The sequence below is a fragment of the Drosophila pseudoobscura genome, chromosome 3 (genome assembly GCF_009870125.1).
Source record: "Drosophila pseudoobscura strain MV-25-SWS-2005 chromosome 3, UCI_Dpse_MV25, whole genome shotgun sequence".
NCBI lineage: Eukaryota > Metazoa > Arthropoda > Insecta > Diptera > Drosophilidae > Drosophila > Drosophila pseudoobscura.
Window position 1 is genome coordinate 21,180,283 of NC_046680.1, and position 16,704 is coordinate 21,196,986.

Consider the following 16,704-nt stretch of genomic DNA (forward strand, 5'->3'; position numbering starts at 1 on the left):
ACCCAACACAACACATTTCCCTCCTTTGCCAATAGAATTACGTAAAGTTTTAGTTTTTCGTTTAGTTTGCTTTGGTTTAGTGAAATACGCACACAAGATATCTCTCAGACTACTGTCAGGGAGCAAAAAAAAACAAACCAGTACTGAATCGCACAAGCCAATAATCATTTTTAAAAAAAATATATAAATAAACGATACCGCAACGAGGAGTAGTCAGCCATGCCGGAAACAAAAGGAGCCAAGGGCGATGGCAAGCAGACCAAGGCCAAGGTAACATACCTAGCATCAGGGATCCCAGATCCAATCCCTCTAGATATAGAGTCTCCTCACCACACACCACACACCTCACTTGAGACTTGCTGCTGGTCGCACACATCCTTTCGCCTCGAGAGCTGGCAACGTAATGCCAGAGCGGAGTTCTTTACGGCCTTGTCTTGTCCTTTTTCTATTTTTGCTTTTTAAATTTCGTTTTGCGCTTACTTTTTAATAAGTTCCGCTGAAAGCCTTCCGCTTCGAATGGCAGTCCTGATGGAAGTTTGTCACGATACATAATTTGCAATTTCCGGCGCAATCCATGTGCGTGCCAGCCAGCCCATAGCCCCAGCCCCAGCCCAGGCCGTGCAATTTGGTTACAGCTACCAATTTATTTAGCCCACTACACCCGTACTTGGTCCAAGGCGTTCCGGAGTTGGGGCAAAAGGGGCCATTGGGGGGACGGGACTGATGAGTGTCGAATCCTCATCAGACGCAACGCAATAAAAGAGTCAATAAATCACTCACTCACGAATACGACGCTAGGCTCACCTTTTCATTTAGATGCACATCAAAATAAATATGTAACTTGGAATGTCTCCCAAGGAGGGATGTACACCAGGGAGGAGCTCCCTCCCTCCCTCCTTCTCCCTCCTCCCTCCTCCCACGAAGCCCGTACTAATCGAGTTGTGTGCAAAATTTGTTTATTCTGATTCCGCCACCGCCTGCCCCCAATCCTGTTGTGACGTCAGGACGCAAAAGTTTTTCGCTTTCGGCTGTCGTGAAGAGGCCGCTGACATGGCGAACGTCATCAGGATTGCCGTATTATCGGGCAGGGCATAATTCAGTGGCCCCCCAGTAGCATTCCTTTCTTGCTGGCAGTCTTTCCTCGCGGCTCTCGCTGGACAGACAGACACTATATTGTTCCGCTTTAGGAGACGAGTCCTTTCCTTGCTCCCCGCCTCGAATCGAATCGAATCGAATCGAATCCAGTTTCTGCCCAAGATGTGGAAGCTTGCCAACAAAGCCATGGCGGTATATGACCCACAGATTGATTGTAATCCCCACTAGCAATTCGTAGAGCTGTGTGTGTGCGTAGAGCTGTGTATAGTACTGTGTGCGCGTGAGTGGGAGTGTGTGTCTAAGTACAGTGCGTTTCAGAGCGATGACTGCTGTGGGTCTGTAAATATGATCTCCTCTGTGGAAGAATGAATATCCCATCCAATGAAAGAAACGTTCTGAAATGCATTGTGGCCGAGAAGGCACTTGTAAATACAATTTTGAGAGATGTGTATGTCTTTAATGCATTTAACCGATATCTTTCCATATCTATCCGTACAATCTGTAAATACAATCTATTCGTACTATCTCTCTCTCTTCAAAAGCCCAACTCGTAGTAGTAGCTTAAAGTAGGACAGATCGCTCTCCTCCTCCTCCATCTCTCAGTTCACATTCAGTTTTAGTCGAAAAAGTATGTCAGAATCTACTGGTGCTGGTGCTGGTGCTGTTGCTTGGGCTGCTGCTTCTGCTGCCAGAGAGACCACCGATCCGCCGGAGGATGTTGATGGTGCCAGCAATAGCGATGACGATGAGGTAACGGTTGCGGCGCAGGCCCTTCACCACGAATACTCGTATCATGTTTTAATTTGCATGCCTCATGCTTGGTGCCCTCTATAGACATAGACAGCACCTATCTAACGTAGACCGTAGTGCACTCCATCATTAGTAGCACACCGAAAGATATTCCCCCGCAGAGCTGCAGGCAGGTGAGTGACCATCCTGTTCCTCGTCCCGCTTCCCGTTTAGAACATTTTGCGAGGCACCATCAATGGAATGTTGCATGCACCACAGACCACCTGACCTGACACAATCCTCCTCCCTACTTCCACCTGTCCATGACCTGATCTTTCGTGAATTAACCCCTGTCCCCTGTACCCGTCCCCCACCGCCACACTCTCCGTCAAGCAGAACAGAGCCTCCAAAGCGAAGGCCGATGGCGGCGGCGGTGATGCCGATGACTTTGATGCCTGGATGCGATCGCGCCAGCTCCTCAAGCCAGACGATCAGCTGGACTTGACGGAGGCCGAGCTGGCCGAGGAGGTGACCAAGGTGCTGACGCCCACCAACACAAACGTGATCCACAATCTGGTGGTCTACAGCTTCAAGGAAGGGGAATATGTGCCGGCGCCGCTACCGGGCAATACGGTGACCCTCTTGAGCTACTCCGGAAACTCTTTGCACGTTGACTCGGAGGAGGCCCGTCTCCAGATCGAGGAGTCCGACGAGATTGGCTATCCCCTGCCCATGCCCCACTATTCGCTGGTGGAGCAACGCGACACATCCGCCGGGGACGGTGAGGGCGAGGGCGAAAACGATGATGCCGACGACGATGACGACGCCAAGAGTGGACCCGAAAAGGATGCCGAAGAGGAGGAGGGCGAGGAGGGGGAAGAAGAGGAGGAGGCCAAGACAGGCGAAGGCGCCGATGAGGGCGTCGAAGAGGCGGAGGCTCGTGCCGAAGATGAGGAGACCGCCGGAGCCCAGCCGGCCGCTGCCACAGCCTCCGGCAAGAAGCGCAAACTGATCAACCAGTTCAACTACTGTGAGCGCGCTGCCCTCACCTACACGAATCCTACGAGGGTGAGCTAACTGCACAGTCCCATCAGTCGTATCCCTCGGAACCATGTCTCAACACGCTCTTCCTTTCGCTTCCTTTACAGAGTGTGGACACCCAGACGATACCGCCGCCCCGCTCGCAGTTCGGTGGCAATGTGCTGCAGTGGGTCATCTACGACTCGTATTTGCAGGATTTTGAGGCACAGTCCAAGGACGGAGCCGCCAAGAAGGAGGACCGCAAGCGGGGAATGCGCTCGAAGAAGTTCAAGGACAAGTCGGCCATTGCCGAGCAACTCAACAAAAAGTACCTCAAGTGCTGGCAGATCCTCGAGCGGATGATCAACCAGAACATCTACGACGACATTGCTCATGACTATCGCTACTGGGAGGATCCGGCCGATGAGTACCGCGAGGGCGAGGGCAACCTGCTGCCCCTATGGAAGTTCCAATACGAAAAGACCAAGAAGATGAATGTCACCGATATCCTGTTCAATCCGAGCTACTACGATCTCTTTGCAGTTTGCTTTGGCTCACGTGAGTAGAGCTTTACACAAAGTAAAACCACGTCCTTTATCCTCATCTTCCGTGCAATGCAGATGACTTTATGAAGCAGACAAACGAGGGCTACCTCTGCCTCTTTACCGTCAAGAATCCCTCTTTTCCGGACTACATCAGTAGGTTTCTCAGAGCTCGGAGCTTGTTAATCTGTGTTAATCCTTGATTCCTGATTCTTTACAGTACAAACCGATTGCGGTATCATGTGCTGTGACATCCATCCCACATACCCCTTCCTAGTGGTGATTGGCCTGTACGACGGCAACGTGGCCGTCTACAATCTCCGGGACAGCTGCAAGGATCCGCTGTACATCTCCAAGGGCGTGAACTGCAAGCATGGAGAGTGCGTGTGGCAGATCAAGTGGGGCCCGGACATGACCGATGGCGAGATCAACTTCTATTCGGTGTCCTCCGACGGACGGGTCTTCAACTGGATTCTGATGCAGAACAAGCTCTGGGTGACGACCATCATAACACTGTACCTGCAGGACGGTCTTGTGGATGGGCCCGACGGCACCAAGGTCAGCCTCAAGAGCGGCGGAAGCTGCATGATCTTCCACCCCACCGATCAGAAGATCTTCCTGGTCGGCACCGAGTGCGGCTACATTTACAAGTGCAGCACGGCCTTCAGCTCCAAGTACCTGATGACCTACAACGCACACAACATGTCCGTCTACCGCATCGACTTTAATCGATTCAACTCCAACATCTTTGTGTCCTGCGGCGGCGACTGGCGCGTCAAGGTGTGGGAGGACATGCGTCCCGATCCGCTCTTCATCTTTGATCTTGGATCTGCTGTCGGCGACGTCAAGTGGGCCCCCTATTCCAGCACCGTCTTTGCCGCTGTCACCACCGAGGGCAAGGTCCATGTCTTTGATCTGAATGTGAACAAATATAAGGCCATCTGCATCCAGGCGGTGGTGCCCAAGCGTAAGAACAAGCTCACCCGACTCTCCTTCAACGAGAAGATACCCTTCATTGTGGTTGGCGACGAAAAGTAAGTAGTACCCCGATCCCTCTCCTAACTCACCTTAATCTATCTTTTGACCAGGGGAGTTACCACTTCGCTTAAACTATCGCCCAATCTTCGCGTGATGGTCAAGCCGCCCAAGAAGCAGCTGTATCTGGATCAGACCACACTGCAGATCTCCAAACTGGAGAAACTACTATCCCTAGTTCGGGAGCTGCCCGAAGGAAACATCGTCCCTGACGCGGCCACCACAGTGCGCAGCTAAATGCTCAACATGAAATATCCACTCTATAATATAATGTATATTTTGATAGTCCTCTTCCCGAGTCTGATTGTATATTTCACTTTAAAACATGTAGAGTTTTTTGGTTTTAAAAGATTCGTAGTGCGACCTATGTTAGTTTTATGTCCGTCCTTAAAGATCTATCAACCAAAGGAACTCTGAAACACAACAGAAGATCACAAAATTGTACAATATAATGTTATGGGCTAAGATCTTAAATCAAAACTTTAAATTAAATGTTAATCAAATCCATCTGAAATTTTTCGGTCTTCTGCCATAATCTATGCTAAAACCTTAACTAAATTGTAACTAGACATCTTCTATATCCTCTAAAACTTCTAGTCGTCCATGGCCATATCTTGGGACTGGACTTTGATGTGCTTCGCCTCCAGATACTCGAGCACATTGTTGGGGCACATGACACTCTTGCCGAGAAACAGCACCGTGGACATGGGATGGAGAAAATCCGCTGCAAATGTGCTTGCCTTCCAGCCAAAGAAGCCACTGGCTCGCACCTCGGCGCCTTTGATCTCGTAGGGCAACAGATTGACTCCCACCTGGTTGGGCTTCGAGAATTGGACGCGAAAGTAGTGTCCGTCGGTGGCCTTGATCCAGTAAAAGCCCTCGTTATCCACATACGGCTTGCTCTGCGACTTCTTCATCGCGTTGGAGCGCTCCAAGTCGTGCACATTGAAGCTGATGTCAATGTCGTAGGCATCCGGTGAGATGGCGTTGGTCTCCACGGCGCTTTTCAGTGCATTGTTGTCCAGCCAGTAGCGTATGCCCACGTTCTCGAACTCTTCCAGCACATGGTTGAAAGTGGTCCGCAGCTTGTCCAGGCAGCAGGGTGGGGTGTGCTTGTCCAGATACGAGTAGAACGGCCGATTGTTGTACACGGTGCCGATGCAGGACTTTGTGGTACGCTCGCAACCGAAGAGATCGATGTCCGTGACCAACGGCAGTGACATGTTGGAGCTGGAGAACTGGGCATCCAGCACGCCCTGGTGGAACTGCCAGCTGCTCTCTCTGGCCGGTGGCTTGCCGAGCACCGTGTACGCCCGTCGCACGATCCTCTTAATCTGCAACCGCTTGTACATCTCCCGGAACTGGCGGCGACGCAGCTCCATGCGGCGCTGCTTAGTGTGGAACGAGGCGAAGAGACGTCTTCCCTCCTGGAAGGCATGTGAGAATACGGTGGTCTGCAAAGATAACCAATGGGAATGGGAGTGCAGAGATGTTTCATGGACGTGTACCCACCGATAAATTGGCAATCTTTGCCTGTATGTACAGCATCTCTGGGAAGGGCAGGGCGAAAGGTTCGGGCATCGCACCCAGAGCGGCCACATCCAACAGGATCGCGTGCTTTTGTAGAAACTAAGGGAAACGGAAATGGACTGTCAGAGCTAGGATCATCCTGTTGGAATGACAACCTACCAAATCGCAGCGCCGACTGTCATTAGTTGCCACTATCTCCAGCGTCCAGTTGGGCAGATCCATTCTCATCCGCGCACAGCTGCTGAATGACTTGAGATTGCCCGCAAAGGGGACCAGCACCATGCGGCGCACCGTCTCCTCCGGCGGAACGGCCACTCGCTGTTCCTTGGGCTGTGCCTGGGCCCCGGCCACGCCGATCGTGTTGATCTCGCGCAGGATCTTCTGGAGCAGATTCTTGCTGTTCAGCCGGACACTGTCCGGCATGAGGAGGGCGTACTTGGTGCGAATGGCGGCCAACGGATCGAGCTCCTGTCGCGTGTGTCTCACATCGAAGGCGAGATTGAGGAAGGTCACAGTCTGATCCTCGCCAGCGGTGAGGTTTCGCTCGTAGCTCACCGGTGGATAGGCGTACTCGGTGCCGCCCTCCTGAAGCACCAGGATGGGCATGTTGGGTATCACGTCCAGTATGCTGTCGATGCTCGCCCGCAGGTCCTGCTCAAAGTTGTAGTGTCCATAGAACACGATGGTGATGCTCTTCCTTATGTGCTTGTTGGCGTTGCGCACCTTCTCCTTGGGCGTCAATTTAGGGGGGGCCTTTGGCTCCATCTCGTCACCAGCTAGCACCCTACTAATGCGGCGCCAGAATAGCGTGTTCCAGGTGTAGTACAGGAATATCAGATTAACCAACAGGACGCCCAGCAGCATCAGCTTCGCCATTCGCAGTCGGAGCACCTTCATCCTGGGACTCTTCGCTACAGGTTGTACGGCTACGGCTGCTACTCTACGCGATTCACTATTTATAGTAGGTATTTCCCTGTGTGTGTACGGTACGGTGTGTGTACGGTGCTCCAGGATGGGTGTAGACACCTGCACTTACGCACTTATACATCTACATGGCTGCCAGGAGCGGAACGAAAGGAATCCTAAAGCCCCAAAGCTCCTCCGGATGCTGGTCGCACATTCTTAGATTCGATTTTCATTTTTCTCCGCTCTTCCGGTTCAGTAATTTTAGGTCCTGTTTCCTGTTTTTATCACTTTTCAATTTTGTTTTTGTGACAATTCCTTTTTCCTCGACTCTGCGCAAATGCCGACATATTTCCAACCCATCTCTTCACCCACCCACCGACTCACCGGAAAAGCTCCTTCAGCTCGAACAGCTGATGGCATATGCAGCCCCGTTTTCAGCCGAGTTTTTTGGGGGGTTGCTTGGTGGTTCATCAGGGTAGAAATATTTGGTAGAGCTTTTCAAATCAGTTTTGCGCCAAAAGTTTATGGCTTTTCGAAAGCGCCAATGTTTGGAAAAATTCCTGAAACTATGGAAATTAATTCATTAAATATTGTATAACGTTGTATGTACCCATACCCAAGTCACTAAACTCTTTAAAGAATAAAAGTGATTATTTATTATATTCAAGGGAAGGGAATATCAAATGTTTTGGAGATAAATTGTAGATAATACTGATTCATCAGAGATCATATGTGGATTATAGATAGCGGTGGAAACGAAGACTGGATCAGATCAGATTCACATTCACTTTCCCATGCCGGCAAAGAGAAGTGGGAATGGTACTTCGTCGGTGCTCAGGATCTGAGGAGTCGGGGGTCGAGCATCGGCCTCGCTGGTGCTGTTCAGCCAGTAGGTGGTCATGGTGCCCTTGCCCTTGAGCTCTACATCGCCGCGCTGCTCCATCTGGAAGGTACCGAACTTGTCCAGAATGGCCTTGGTAGCGGAGGATACGTGGATCTTGCCGGGCTGACCGGTGCTCTCCATGCGCGAGGCGGTGTTCACGGTGTCCCCGAAGAGGCAGTAGTGCGGCATCTTCTTGCCGACGACGCCAGCACAGACGGATCCGGAGTGCATTCCAATCCGAATCTGGATCTTGTACTCCGGCTTATGCCTCAGGTTAAAGGAGCTGACGGCCTGCAGAATGTCCAGGGCCATTAGGGCGATCTCACGGGCGTGCTTATCGCCGTTGGGCTCGGGCAGGCCGGAGACCACCAGATAGGCATCGCCAATGGTTTCCACCTTGTAGACATCATAGAATCCGATGATCCGGTCGAAGGTGCTGTATAGATCGTTCAGGAAGTTTACCACATCCATGGGGCTGCTGCGTGCGCAAAGCTCCGTGAAGCCGACGATGTCGCTGAAGTAAATGGTCACGCTGCTGAACTCCTCCGGCTCCACCAGATCCCCGGCCATTAGCTGCTGGGCGACGGGCCGCGGCAGAATCTGGTACAAGAGCTCTTCCGTGCGCTGCTTCTCCAGACTCAGCTGGCGCGTTTTTTCCTCGACGAGGCTCTCGAGATTGTTGGCATACTGCTCCATGCGATTCAGCAGGTCATCCATTAGATTCTCGCAGAAGCCCCTGGAATCCACAAAAGAGAAGATTGGGACTGTATTAGGTGTATCTTTGGCTTCGGATGATTTCGGAAGTGATTACTTCATTATGGTGCGAATATTGCTGCGGATCGTGGAGAAGGCAGGGCGCTCCTCCTGGTTGTCTGCCCAGCATTTTTCCATGAGCTCCAGGAGATCGGGTGGACACTCGCGTTCCCTAATGAGCGGCCGAAACCCATTGCATTGCCGCACTTTGTGCAGAATGGTGTGGACATCCATCTGCTGGCGCGCCTCTTGGTAGGGTCCGCCACGGTTCACAATCTCTTCCAGAATGATGCCAAACGAGTAGACATCCCCACGTTGCGTGGCCGGACTGCAGCCAGGAATGGACGTCAGAGGCAGCAGCTCCGGGGCGATCCAAAGGAGTTCTAGAATAAGGAAGGACAATGGAATGCGGGTTGGCGAAGACACCTCTGGCACCTCTGGGATTCACTCACTCAAGTAGTAATTCTGATCCCGCACAAAGTCCGAGGGCGTGGTCAGCGTGGCCAGGCCAAAGTCGGATATCTTGAGCACAAACCTGCCATCGATGAGGCAGTTGCAGGAGCGCAGCTTTCCGTGGGCCGCCACGTCGCTGTTATGCAGATAGCTCATGCCCTTGACAATGTCATGGATGAGGGACATGCGGAAGTTCCAATCCAGCTCGATGGCCTCGTTCTCCAGCACATCCTTGAGGCTGCCGCGGGAGCAGTACTCCGTGAGGATGAGGACAGTGGGTCGTGGCAGGTCGATGCAGGCGCCCACGAACCGTACAGTGTTCTCGTGGCTCACGTCGCGCGCCTGCTTGATCTCCCACAGCAGCTGGGGCGTCAGCTCCACCTTCTTCACATTCACCTTCTTGATGGCCACGCGCTCGCCCTTGAACTGGCCAATCGTCGTGTACACCTGCGGCGGCAGCGAGGTGAAGCTTGCTATGGAGGCGCGACCGGAGTGGATGCCGAACTGTTGCAGCGAGATATTCTCGACGTCCAGGCGCTGGAGGCCACCCTTGGAACCGAACATGCCGCCCATTTCGATGAGGACATCGTCGGGTCTCACCCGCCAGGACATATTGTTCAGCTCCTTGCTAAGCTTCATCTGCCTAAAAAAATGCAAGAATGCCAGAATGGGAGTGGAGTATTTTTTTAAGCACCGGTAAGATAGACCAAGTTGAGGGAGTCTTACTTTTGCAGCAGGCAAATGACGAGGAAGACGAGACCCAGAAATAGGAACAGTCCAAATATGGAATACATAATGGTGGACTCTGGAATCGGAGAGATTTACGTATCTCGAATCTAATAATCTAAACCTTTCTCAAGTATGGGATGGGGAGGCCATACCATTGTCATGACAGTCCGGAGAATTTCCTAGGAAGCCACAGGGCGGCACATCCGGCGGCGGCTCCTCACGTCCGCCCGGCCAGTGTATCTTCTTGCCATGCACAGCAGCGTATTCCCTAGAAAAGAGCGTGTTTGGTGAATCGAATTCGACTATACGAGGGGCCCGTCGCTCACTTGTGAACACCGGAATAATGAGCAACGACTGAAAATTTCCCGTTTATGGGATCCAGATCTAGGATCGAGTAGTCCGCATCCCGATCGCCATTGTCATCGATGCGCACGTGTCCGGTAATGCCTTCAAAGGTGCGATTCCACATCCGGCGCGTGATGTTCACCCCATCCCGGATGTCGCCTCCTTCGGTCAGTGTCTCGTTTAGGGCCATGCCCAGGAGATAAACTCCATCATAGAAGGCCCCAATGAAGAAGTTCACCTCCTCGCCCTCGCCAAACGTGTAGTTGTAGTCGTAGAGAGCATTCTCTCGGACATTGTCCGCAAAGTCCTGAAACTTGGGACTCGTCGGCTGCAGGAGGCTCACTCTTAAAAGGGCCTCGTATGCCTTGCGGGCTCGGGCATCGTACTCGTCCTTCATCTCCCAGCCCTTGTCGCCCCAGTAGTCACTCTGAAATATCTCCACGTCCAGGAAGACCCACTCGCCATTTGTCATTCCCATGCTGTGGGCCGCCAACATGAACTTTCGCACCAGAATCCCTCGAACCGATAATATGACGACTGTGTACCGAGGTAGATCGAGGTGGATAGAGGAAATTGTGAGAAGAAATGATCGATAAGTGAGGTGAACAAATCAGTTTAAAGCATGATGTGCTATGTACGTATACCTCTTGCATACATGCTCGCATCCCTCAGATAGTTCTCATAGATCTCCTCCTCATTGCCATTTAGCTCACGGACAAAGCTCAGCAGTCCCTCCTGTCGTAGTCCGTACTCGAGATTCTTGCCCACCGTCCACGAGAAGAGCTCCGATCTGTCCACCAGCAGGGCCACATGCTTCCAATTGAACTGGCGGAAGACGCTGGCAAAGACCAGAATGAGCCTACACTGGCAGTAGGACATGCGGGTGAGAGTTGGATACTTTGACTTGTCCTTGAACATTCCCTGGAAATTCTACAACGAATATACAATCCTGCTATTGCTTCGCGGATCCCCAAGACATTGAAAACAACAAATCTCTCCAGTACATGTTCCAGAAGTTGCAGTAATACCTTCCTGCCAGATACTTCATCCACTTACCGTATTCTCATTCTTCCACTTGTGTATTCTGCCCAGGATGCCAGAGGTCACCGTCAGCTCCCCCTCCGAGGATGGGGGCTGACGCAGGCAGCAAAAGTGGGAGAAAGGAAATGCGATGCTTTATCGAAAACACGGGAGAACCGAAAACTTAAATTCGAATTAAAGACCCATTGAGCGATTGCCCCTCCAGAGCCCAGAACACCATTTAATTGCCAATGTCAAGCGTACGACAATTAAGAGGGCTAAATGTGATTGCCTCAAACAGCTTGTGGGAGGGGGGACTAAGCCAGTTCCGCATTATTGAAAGCGGCATGCTGTGCGAGCTCCACACGCAAATCGCTACACTGTCGTCTTGCCTTACGCGTACCTGATCCCCCATGCCCGTGATGATGGGGGTGTTCCAGTAGGCGGCTAGACGAGCCACCGGCTCAAGGGCGAATGCACAGGCTGGTCCAATGAAAGCGATGACGTCGTCCTGGAAGTGCATGTCTGCAGCCAGTCCGGGTGCCCGTGCGCCCGAGCAGGATGGATAACTTAAGACAGACATGGAAGAAGTGTGGTAGGAGAGTGGCGGCGGCAGGCAGAAGACCCTGTCCACTCACCTGGCCTTCTTCTTTACGAGCGTAATGTTGTGGGGTCGCAGGAAGACCTTATTTATCTGATCCAAGGCCAGGTCCACGGCCGGTCCGCAGCGCTCCAGATCGAATGGTGAATCTGCGGGCATTGCTGGCCAAATCAATCGAATCCCTAGCTGGTAAGTCGCTTACCCAAGTGGGAGGCCATCAGCACGCCCACATTGTAGACACGCATCTGGCTGAATTCGGCCTCGGTCTCAGTCATGCGACCCATCTGGTGGTGCTTCGGATCTCTTGTCCGCTCGAAGATCTTGGAAGGAATATCGCCCGTTTCGTTGACAACCACCGTGGTGGTCGTATCGAAGCTAATCTCTTTGTTCAGGTCCTCCCAGGAATCGATCTCGTTGCGCTTAGCATTTTTGTGGGTGCTGAAGGAGTCGGCCAGCATCAGGTAGAGAATATGGACGCTGATTCGGAGCAACAGATGCATATTGTGGAGCTGCCAAAGAACTGGAAGAATGGTTTCCCAAATGAATGGCTATTCCTCACAATCGCACACACACACACTAAGTGGAAAGTTCTAATTCCTTCCATTAAACTGATTCAATTTGACTCATTCAACCCGAATTTCGCAGCCAAAACTTGAATTCATTTTGCATTACATTGCGAGTTTTACTCGACTTTCAAGGGCCCTGAGGCTACATACAAATTTGAAATTAATTCAAATTATAGCAACAACAAAGCGTAATGACTCGCAAATCATTTCATTATCCACTTGATGCTTTAAACAAAAACTACGCCGATTTGAACTTGTTGGTTTGATCTATATAACGTTTAAATTTAAACTTTAAGGACACTTGATTGCCAGTAGCTGGGTGTTTTCTGAACAATTTAAAGTTCATATCTTTGAAACACTACTGTTTTTCACTGTTTTCCAGTTGTTAATTACCGAAGGATTTTGAGAGAAATCTGTCGCGGAAGACGAACATCGAATGAGCCACAGGCGAACGCTGCTCGTCCTTTTATAGGCCATGAAACCCCTTCGGCAGACAGGCACGAACCGAACCCCTATACGATTTCGTTTGGCCAATGGGACGAGGCCCGCGAATTACTGGCCAACAGGCATCGTCAAGGGAATGGGAATGGAAATGGGAATGTGAATGGGTCTAGGTTAAGCGAGCAAGAGACATGGTTTTATGGTTTCACTTGTTGCTCCTTGGCGGCTCTTGAATAGCAATCGCTTGGAAACGTTGTCGCGTGCCGCCGGCAATTAATGCGTCTGCATGATGGATTTCGTGTATCTGCTTATGGACCTTCAATTTCATATCGTGCATTCCGTATAAAAGAATTCATAATTTATTCATTAATATTTAAATGGCAATGATCGGATTCATTTGCGCTGAAGCCCTCCGCCGGGTCGGCGCAGGTTGCTGGTTAAAGCGGCAACCTTTGCCGCTCCCTTCTTCACCTCGTCGATGGCATAGAGCATGCGCTGGGGCTCCCTGAGGAACCATATCCATAGAAGCATTTTGTAGCGCCAGAACTTGTCTCTCTCCTGAAATCAAGAAATCAGTGATATTTAGACGCTGGGACGACCCAACTTACCATGCGCCCCACGATGTTCTCCTGAAATTCAGTTCGCAGATGTCGTGCTTTCTCATCGAGACGAGTCTGTTCCTGAGTAACACTGTATATTGCATACAAATAGCGAACATTATCTAACATGGGCTGCTCCAGGGGGGAATCATAGACGTAGGGGCTTAGGGTTTGCTCCAGACGTTTGCTAGAAATGAATAGTACATGACTACCATCCACGAGAATTTTTCATTTACTCACAGTTCCGACAGCTGATCATGGGCGGTGACAGAGGACTTTCTGTTAAGCATGCTCTGAAAAGCGTACGAAAGTAGACGGCCAAACTTTTCATACTCATAGAGACAACTCTTGGCCTCGCTAGCCTGAATATTGTGGCCAAGATGTGCCGCAAGCTGTCTGGCAATCTCCTGCAAGAATTGGGAACAGATGCCTTGGTGACTGCTGTTGATGGAGCACATAGTCTGCACTCGTTGCCAGGTAGCCTGGGCCTGACTACACAGTGCCTCGGAGAAATTATCCAGAGAATTGCGCTTCTTCTCCAAGTCCAACTGGATGATGATCCAAACCAGCTCCGCATTGGACAAGGCATCTGATATGATTTTGGTCAGTTGCTGGTCGCTTTCACGCCGTCGCAGGGCCCGCTGCAACTTTTCTTTGGTGTTTTCATACAGGACCAGCTCGATGCGCTGTTCGGTGTGTTGCTGGACGAGGCTGGTCACATCGTTCATGAGTGTGTCGTGGATATTTTTCAAATGATGTTCGTTGAGTAACTGCAACTCATGCGTTTCCCGTATCATATCTGCTACGCTCAGGCAATGGATCTGGCCAAGATCCAGGTGGTCTATAATGGCCTGAGTTGCCTTGGCCTTAGCCTTCTTCTTGATGAAGGCGAGGGCATAATACTGGATGCTGCAAGGAAGGAAATCGTTAATTTATGACATCTATCATTACAGTCCTTACTGACCCCCTCTCGAGGCTCTCTAACTTTTCCTTCTCATGCAGGATATTCACTTCAGCAGTGCTGAACTCGTTATTCTTCTGGATTTTGAAGTTCTCCTTAATATAGAGCGTAAAATACTGCATGAAGGAGTCGCATTTGAGGAAGTAATGCTCCAGCGGCAGCTGGTGCATAAAGAGCTGTGGCATCGGCTCTGATATGAACGCCTTCTTGGCCTCGCTGCTCAGCTTGCAGTTTTCACTCAGCAGCTCTTCCAGCTGCTTGGCCTTTTCTTGGCAGTCGCCTAACAGAATCTTTTCCGTGTTTTGCAGTGCAGAAGCGGCACATTCCAACTCGATAAGGTTATTATTTATAGTTTGTTTGGTGTTGCTGCAAAGATTAACCATGTAGAATTAATAGAATAGCATATCTGCGGCATTGAGTCACTAACGCCATATTCTCAATTAGTGAGGCATAGTCGTCTGATGCCTCTTGAATTGCTGCCCCCACCGCACTCAGAGCATCCACATCCTGCTGCGTATGGGTGAGCAGACCAGGGTTTTCCGCTTCGATCTCCTGCTGCTTAAGTTGGAGCTCCGACCCTGTTAGCCAGTTCGCGCGATGCTGCATTTCATCGCGCTCCAGAACCTCCTGCTCAGTAAGGATGTTGGAGTCCGTAATACTCACAGACAGGTACTTAAAGAACTTCTCCAGTTTTTCGTCGTAGAGAAGCCATTGATTGGAGCTGTCGATCCCCAGTTTCTTGAAAAGGTCACAGTTCTAAAAAGTATGACTTTAATCGAACTCCATAGTCAACAATAAAAGTCCGATTTTGACTTACGCTAAGAATGTCTCCCATTGTAGCCCCTTCTATGAACGTTCAAACAAATAAGTATTCAGACATAAACAAAAACAATTAAAAAATTCGCGCGTATTCGCAAGCAAGTGAAGTCAAACTAGGGATGAGCGATAAGAAAATATACAACTCTGCCACTATGCTGCAACTACAGATATATGAAATAGTGGGAATTGGAGCACAGCTTGGAATTTTGTGCTTGTACAAAAATAACTCTGTTTAAAGAAAATTAGGTTTTATTTGAATTATCTATTGCTTTTTTTTATTATGCAGCCCTGTATCGATAGTGACATCGATTGTTCTTCCAGCTCTAGTGGGACGCGTTAAGCAGACTTTCTGGCAACCTTACATTGAATGACAAGTAAATTTCTTGTGTTCAATTTTGCAAGTAAACTCGTAAATTTCTAGAAATTGACAATGGTAAGTAACTGCCACACGCAGCCGGTTGTGCATCATTCATGTGCATTTGACTTGTTAAAATGCGGGTAGCTTGAGCTTACACTCACATACATATTCGTCTTTTTAGGCGCGCCGCTATGATTCCCGCACCACGATTTTCTCGCCGGAGGGCCGCCTCTACCAGGTCGAATACGCAATGGAGGCCATCTCCCATGCCGGCACTTGTCTCGGCATACTGGCCGAAGATGGCATTTTGCTAGCCGCTGAATGCCGTAGCACCAACAAATTGCTGGACAGTGCCATACCATCGGAGAAGATCTATCGTCTGAACGAGTGAGTGGCATTTGTCTATATCTATAAACAGTATTGAAAATGACTGACTTACAGGAACATGGTTTGCTCTGTGGCCGGTATCACATCCGATGCCAATGTGCTGACCGCCGAGCTGCGTTTGATAGCCCAACGCTACCAATTCAGCTATGGAGAGGTGATTCCATGCGAGCAGCTGGTGTCCCACTTGTGCGACATCAAGCAAGCTTACACTCAGTACGGCGGCAAACGTCCCTTTGGCGTTTCTCTTCTCTACATGGGCTGGGACAATAAGTACGGCTATCAGCTGTACCAGTCTGATCCCAGCGGCAACTACGGTGGCTGGAAGGCTACTTGCATTGGCAATAACTTCGGCGCTGCCATATCCATGCTGAAACAGGAACTGGCCGACAAACCATCCATTAAGCTAGAGGAGGCGAAAGATCTGGCCGTAAAGGTGCTAAGCATGACTCTGGACACCACTAAGCTGACTCCAGAAAAGGTGGAGATGGCCACCCTGCAGCGTGTCAAGAATACCACCGTCTACAGTGTGCTGGATAAGCCCGATGTGGAGAAGCTGATCGAAAAGTACAATAAACTGCAGGCCGAAACCGAAGCCGCCAAGAAGGAGAAGCAGGCCAAACAACCCAAGTCTTAGGTTCACTGGTAGACAGCTACATACATACTATACCCAAATTACTTTAGGGCGATCCTTATTTTGTATTTGAAGAACGTGAAATAAAATTTCAAAACTGAATGCGGTCATGGTGATCATAAATATATGATGTGATATGCGTGCATGTTTTTGTAGGATTTATCAAAGGAGCTAAACTGCTTTTCTAATGTACAAAATCTACCACAAGCCGAGATTGGGCTAATTTTCTGACTAGAAAAACTGTGGTCAAGAATCATCATTCTGACTATGGTTAAAATAGGTTTTCAGATCAAAGTTAATG

At 50.2% G+C, this 16,704-nt stretch overlaps 5 protein-coding genes across 5 annotated transcripts; 2 read left to right on the forward strand and 3 right to left on the reverse strand.

Annotated features, from left to right (window-relative positions):
- Positions 1 to 89: 89 nt before the first annotated feature.
- LOC6898983 (dynein intermediate chain 2, ciliary) lies at positions 90 to 4,928 on the forward strand. Its single transcript, XM_004444470.3, has 6 exons — positions 90 to 270; positions 2,221 to 2,892; positions 2,973 to 3,402; positions 3,465 to 3,542; positions 3,607 to 4,420; positions 4,475 to 4,928. Exons 1-6 carry the CDS (start codon positions 220 to 222, stop codon positions 4,656 to 4,658), a joined length of 2,229 nt encoding a protein of 742 aa, XP_004444527.1. The 5' UTR covers positions 90 to 219; the 3' UTR covers positions 4,659 to 4,928.
- LOC4805506 (fukutin-related protein) lies at positions 4,695 to 7,273 on the reverse strand. The gene is made up of 3 exons (XM_001361861.4): positions 6,111 to 7,273; positions 5,934 to 6,050; positions 4,695 to 5,875 (listed from the first exon to the last, which is right to left on the reverse strand). Exons 1-3 carry the CDS (start codon positions 6,846 to 6,848, stop codon positions 5,015 to 5,017), a joined length of 1,716 nt encoding a protein of 571 aa, XP_001361898.2. The 5' UTR covers positions 6,849 to 7,273; the 3' UTR covers positions 4,695 to 5,014.
- Positions 7,274 to 7,502: 229 nt separating this feature from the next.
- Positions 7,503 to 12,973, reverse strand: LOC4805507 (atrial natriuretic peptide receptor 1). The gene is made up of 12 exons (XM_033377658.1): positions 12,601 to 12,973; positions 11,844 to 12,161; positions 11,679 to 11,790; positions 11,444 to 11,609; positions 11,077 to 11,154; positions 10,665 to 10,950; positions 10,002 to 10,557; positions 9,828 to 9,943; positions 9,673 to 9,751; positions 8,946 to 9,589; positions 8,552 to 8,876; positions 7,503 to 8,476 (listed from the first exon to the last, which is right to left on the reverse strand). The coding sequence occupies exons 1-12, from the start codon at positions 12,638 to 12,640 to the stop codon at positions 7,642 to 7,644; spliced, it is 3,555 nt and encodes a 1,184-aa protein (XP_033233549.1). The 5' UTR covers positions 12,641 to 12,973; the 3' UTR covers positions 7,503 to 7,641.
- Positions 12,974 to 12,984: 11 nt separating this feature from the next.
- dgt3 (dim gamma-tubulin 3) lies at positions 12,985 to 15,215 on the reverse strand. The gene is made up of 6 exons (XM_001361863.5): positions 15,026 to 15,215; positions 14,636 to 14,964; positions 14,212 to 14,574; positions 13,488 to 14,156; positions 13,257 to 13,434; positions 12,985 to 13,206 (listed from the first exon to the last, which is right to left on the reverse strand). Exons 1-6 carry the CDS (start codon positions 15,041 to 15,043, stop codon positions 13,042 to 13,044), a joined length of 1,722 nt encoding a protein of 573 aa, XP_001361900.2. The 5' UTR covers positions 15,044 to 15,215; the 3' UTR covers positions 12,985 to 13,041.
- A 114-nt stretch (positions 15,216 to 15,329) lies between these two features.
- Prosalpha3 (proteasome alpha3 subunit) lies at positions 15,330 to 16,528 on the forward strand. The gene is made up of 3 exons (XM_033378713.1): positions 15,330 to 15,460; positions 15,567 to 15,772; positions 15,827 to 16,528. Exons 1-3 carry the CDS (start codon positions 15,458 to 15,460, stop codon positions 16,404 to 16,406), a joined length of 789 nt encoding a protein of 262 aa, XP_033234604.1. The 5' UTR covers positions 15,330 to 15,457; the 3' UTR covers positions 16,407 to 16,528.
- Positions 16,529 to 16,704: the final 176 nt, after the last annotated feature.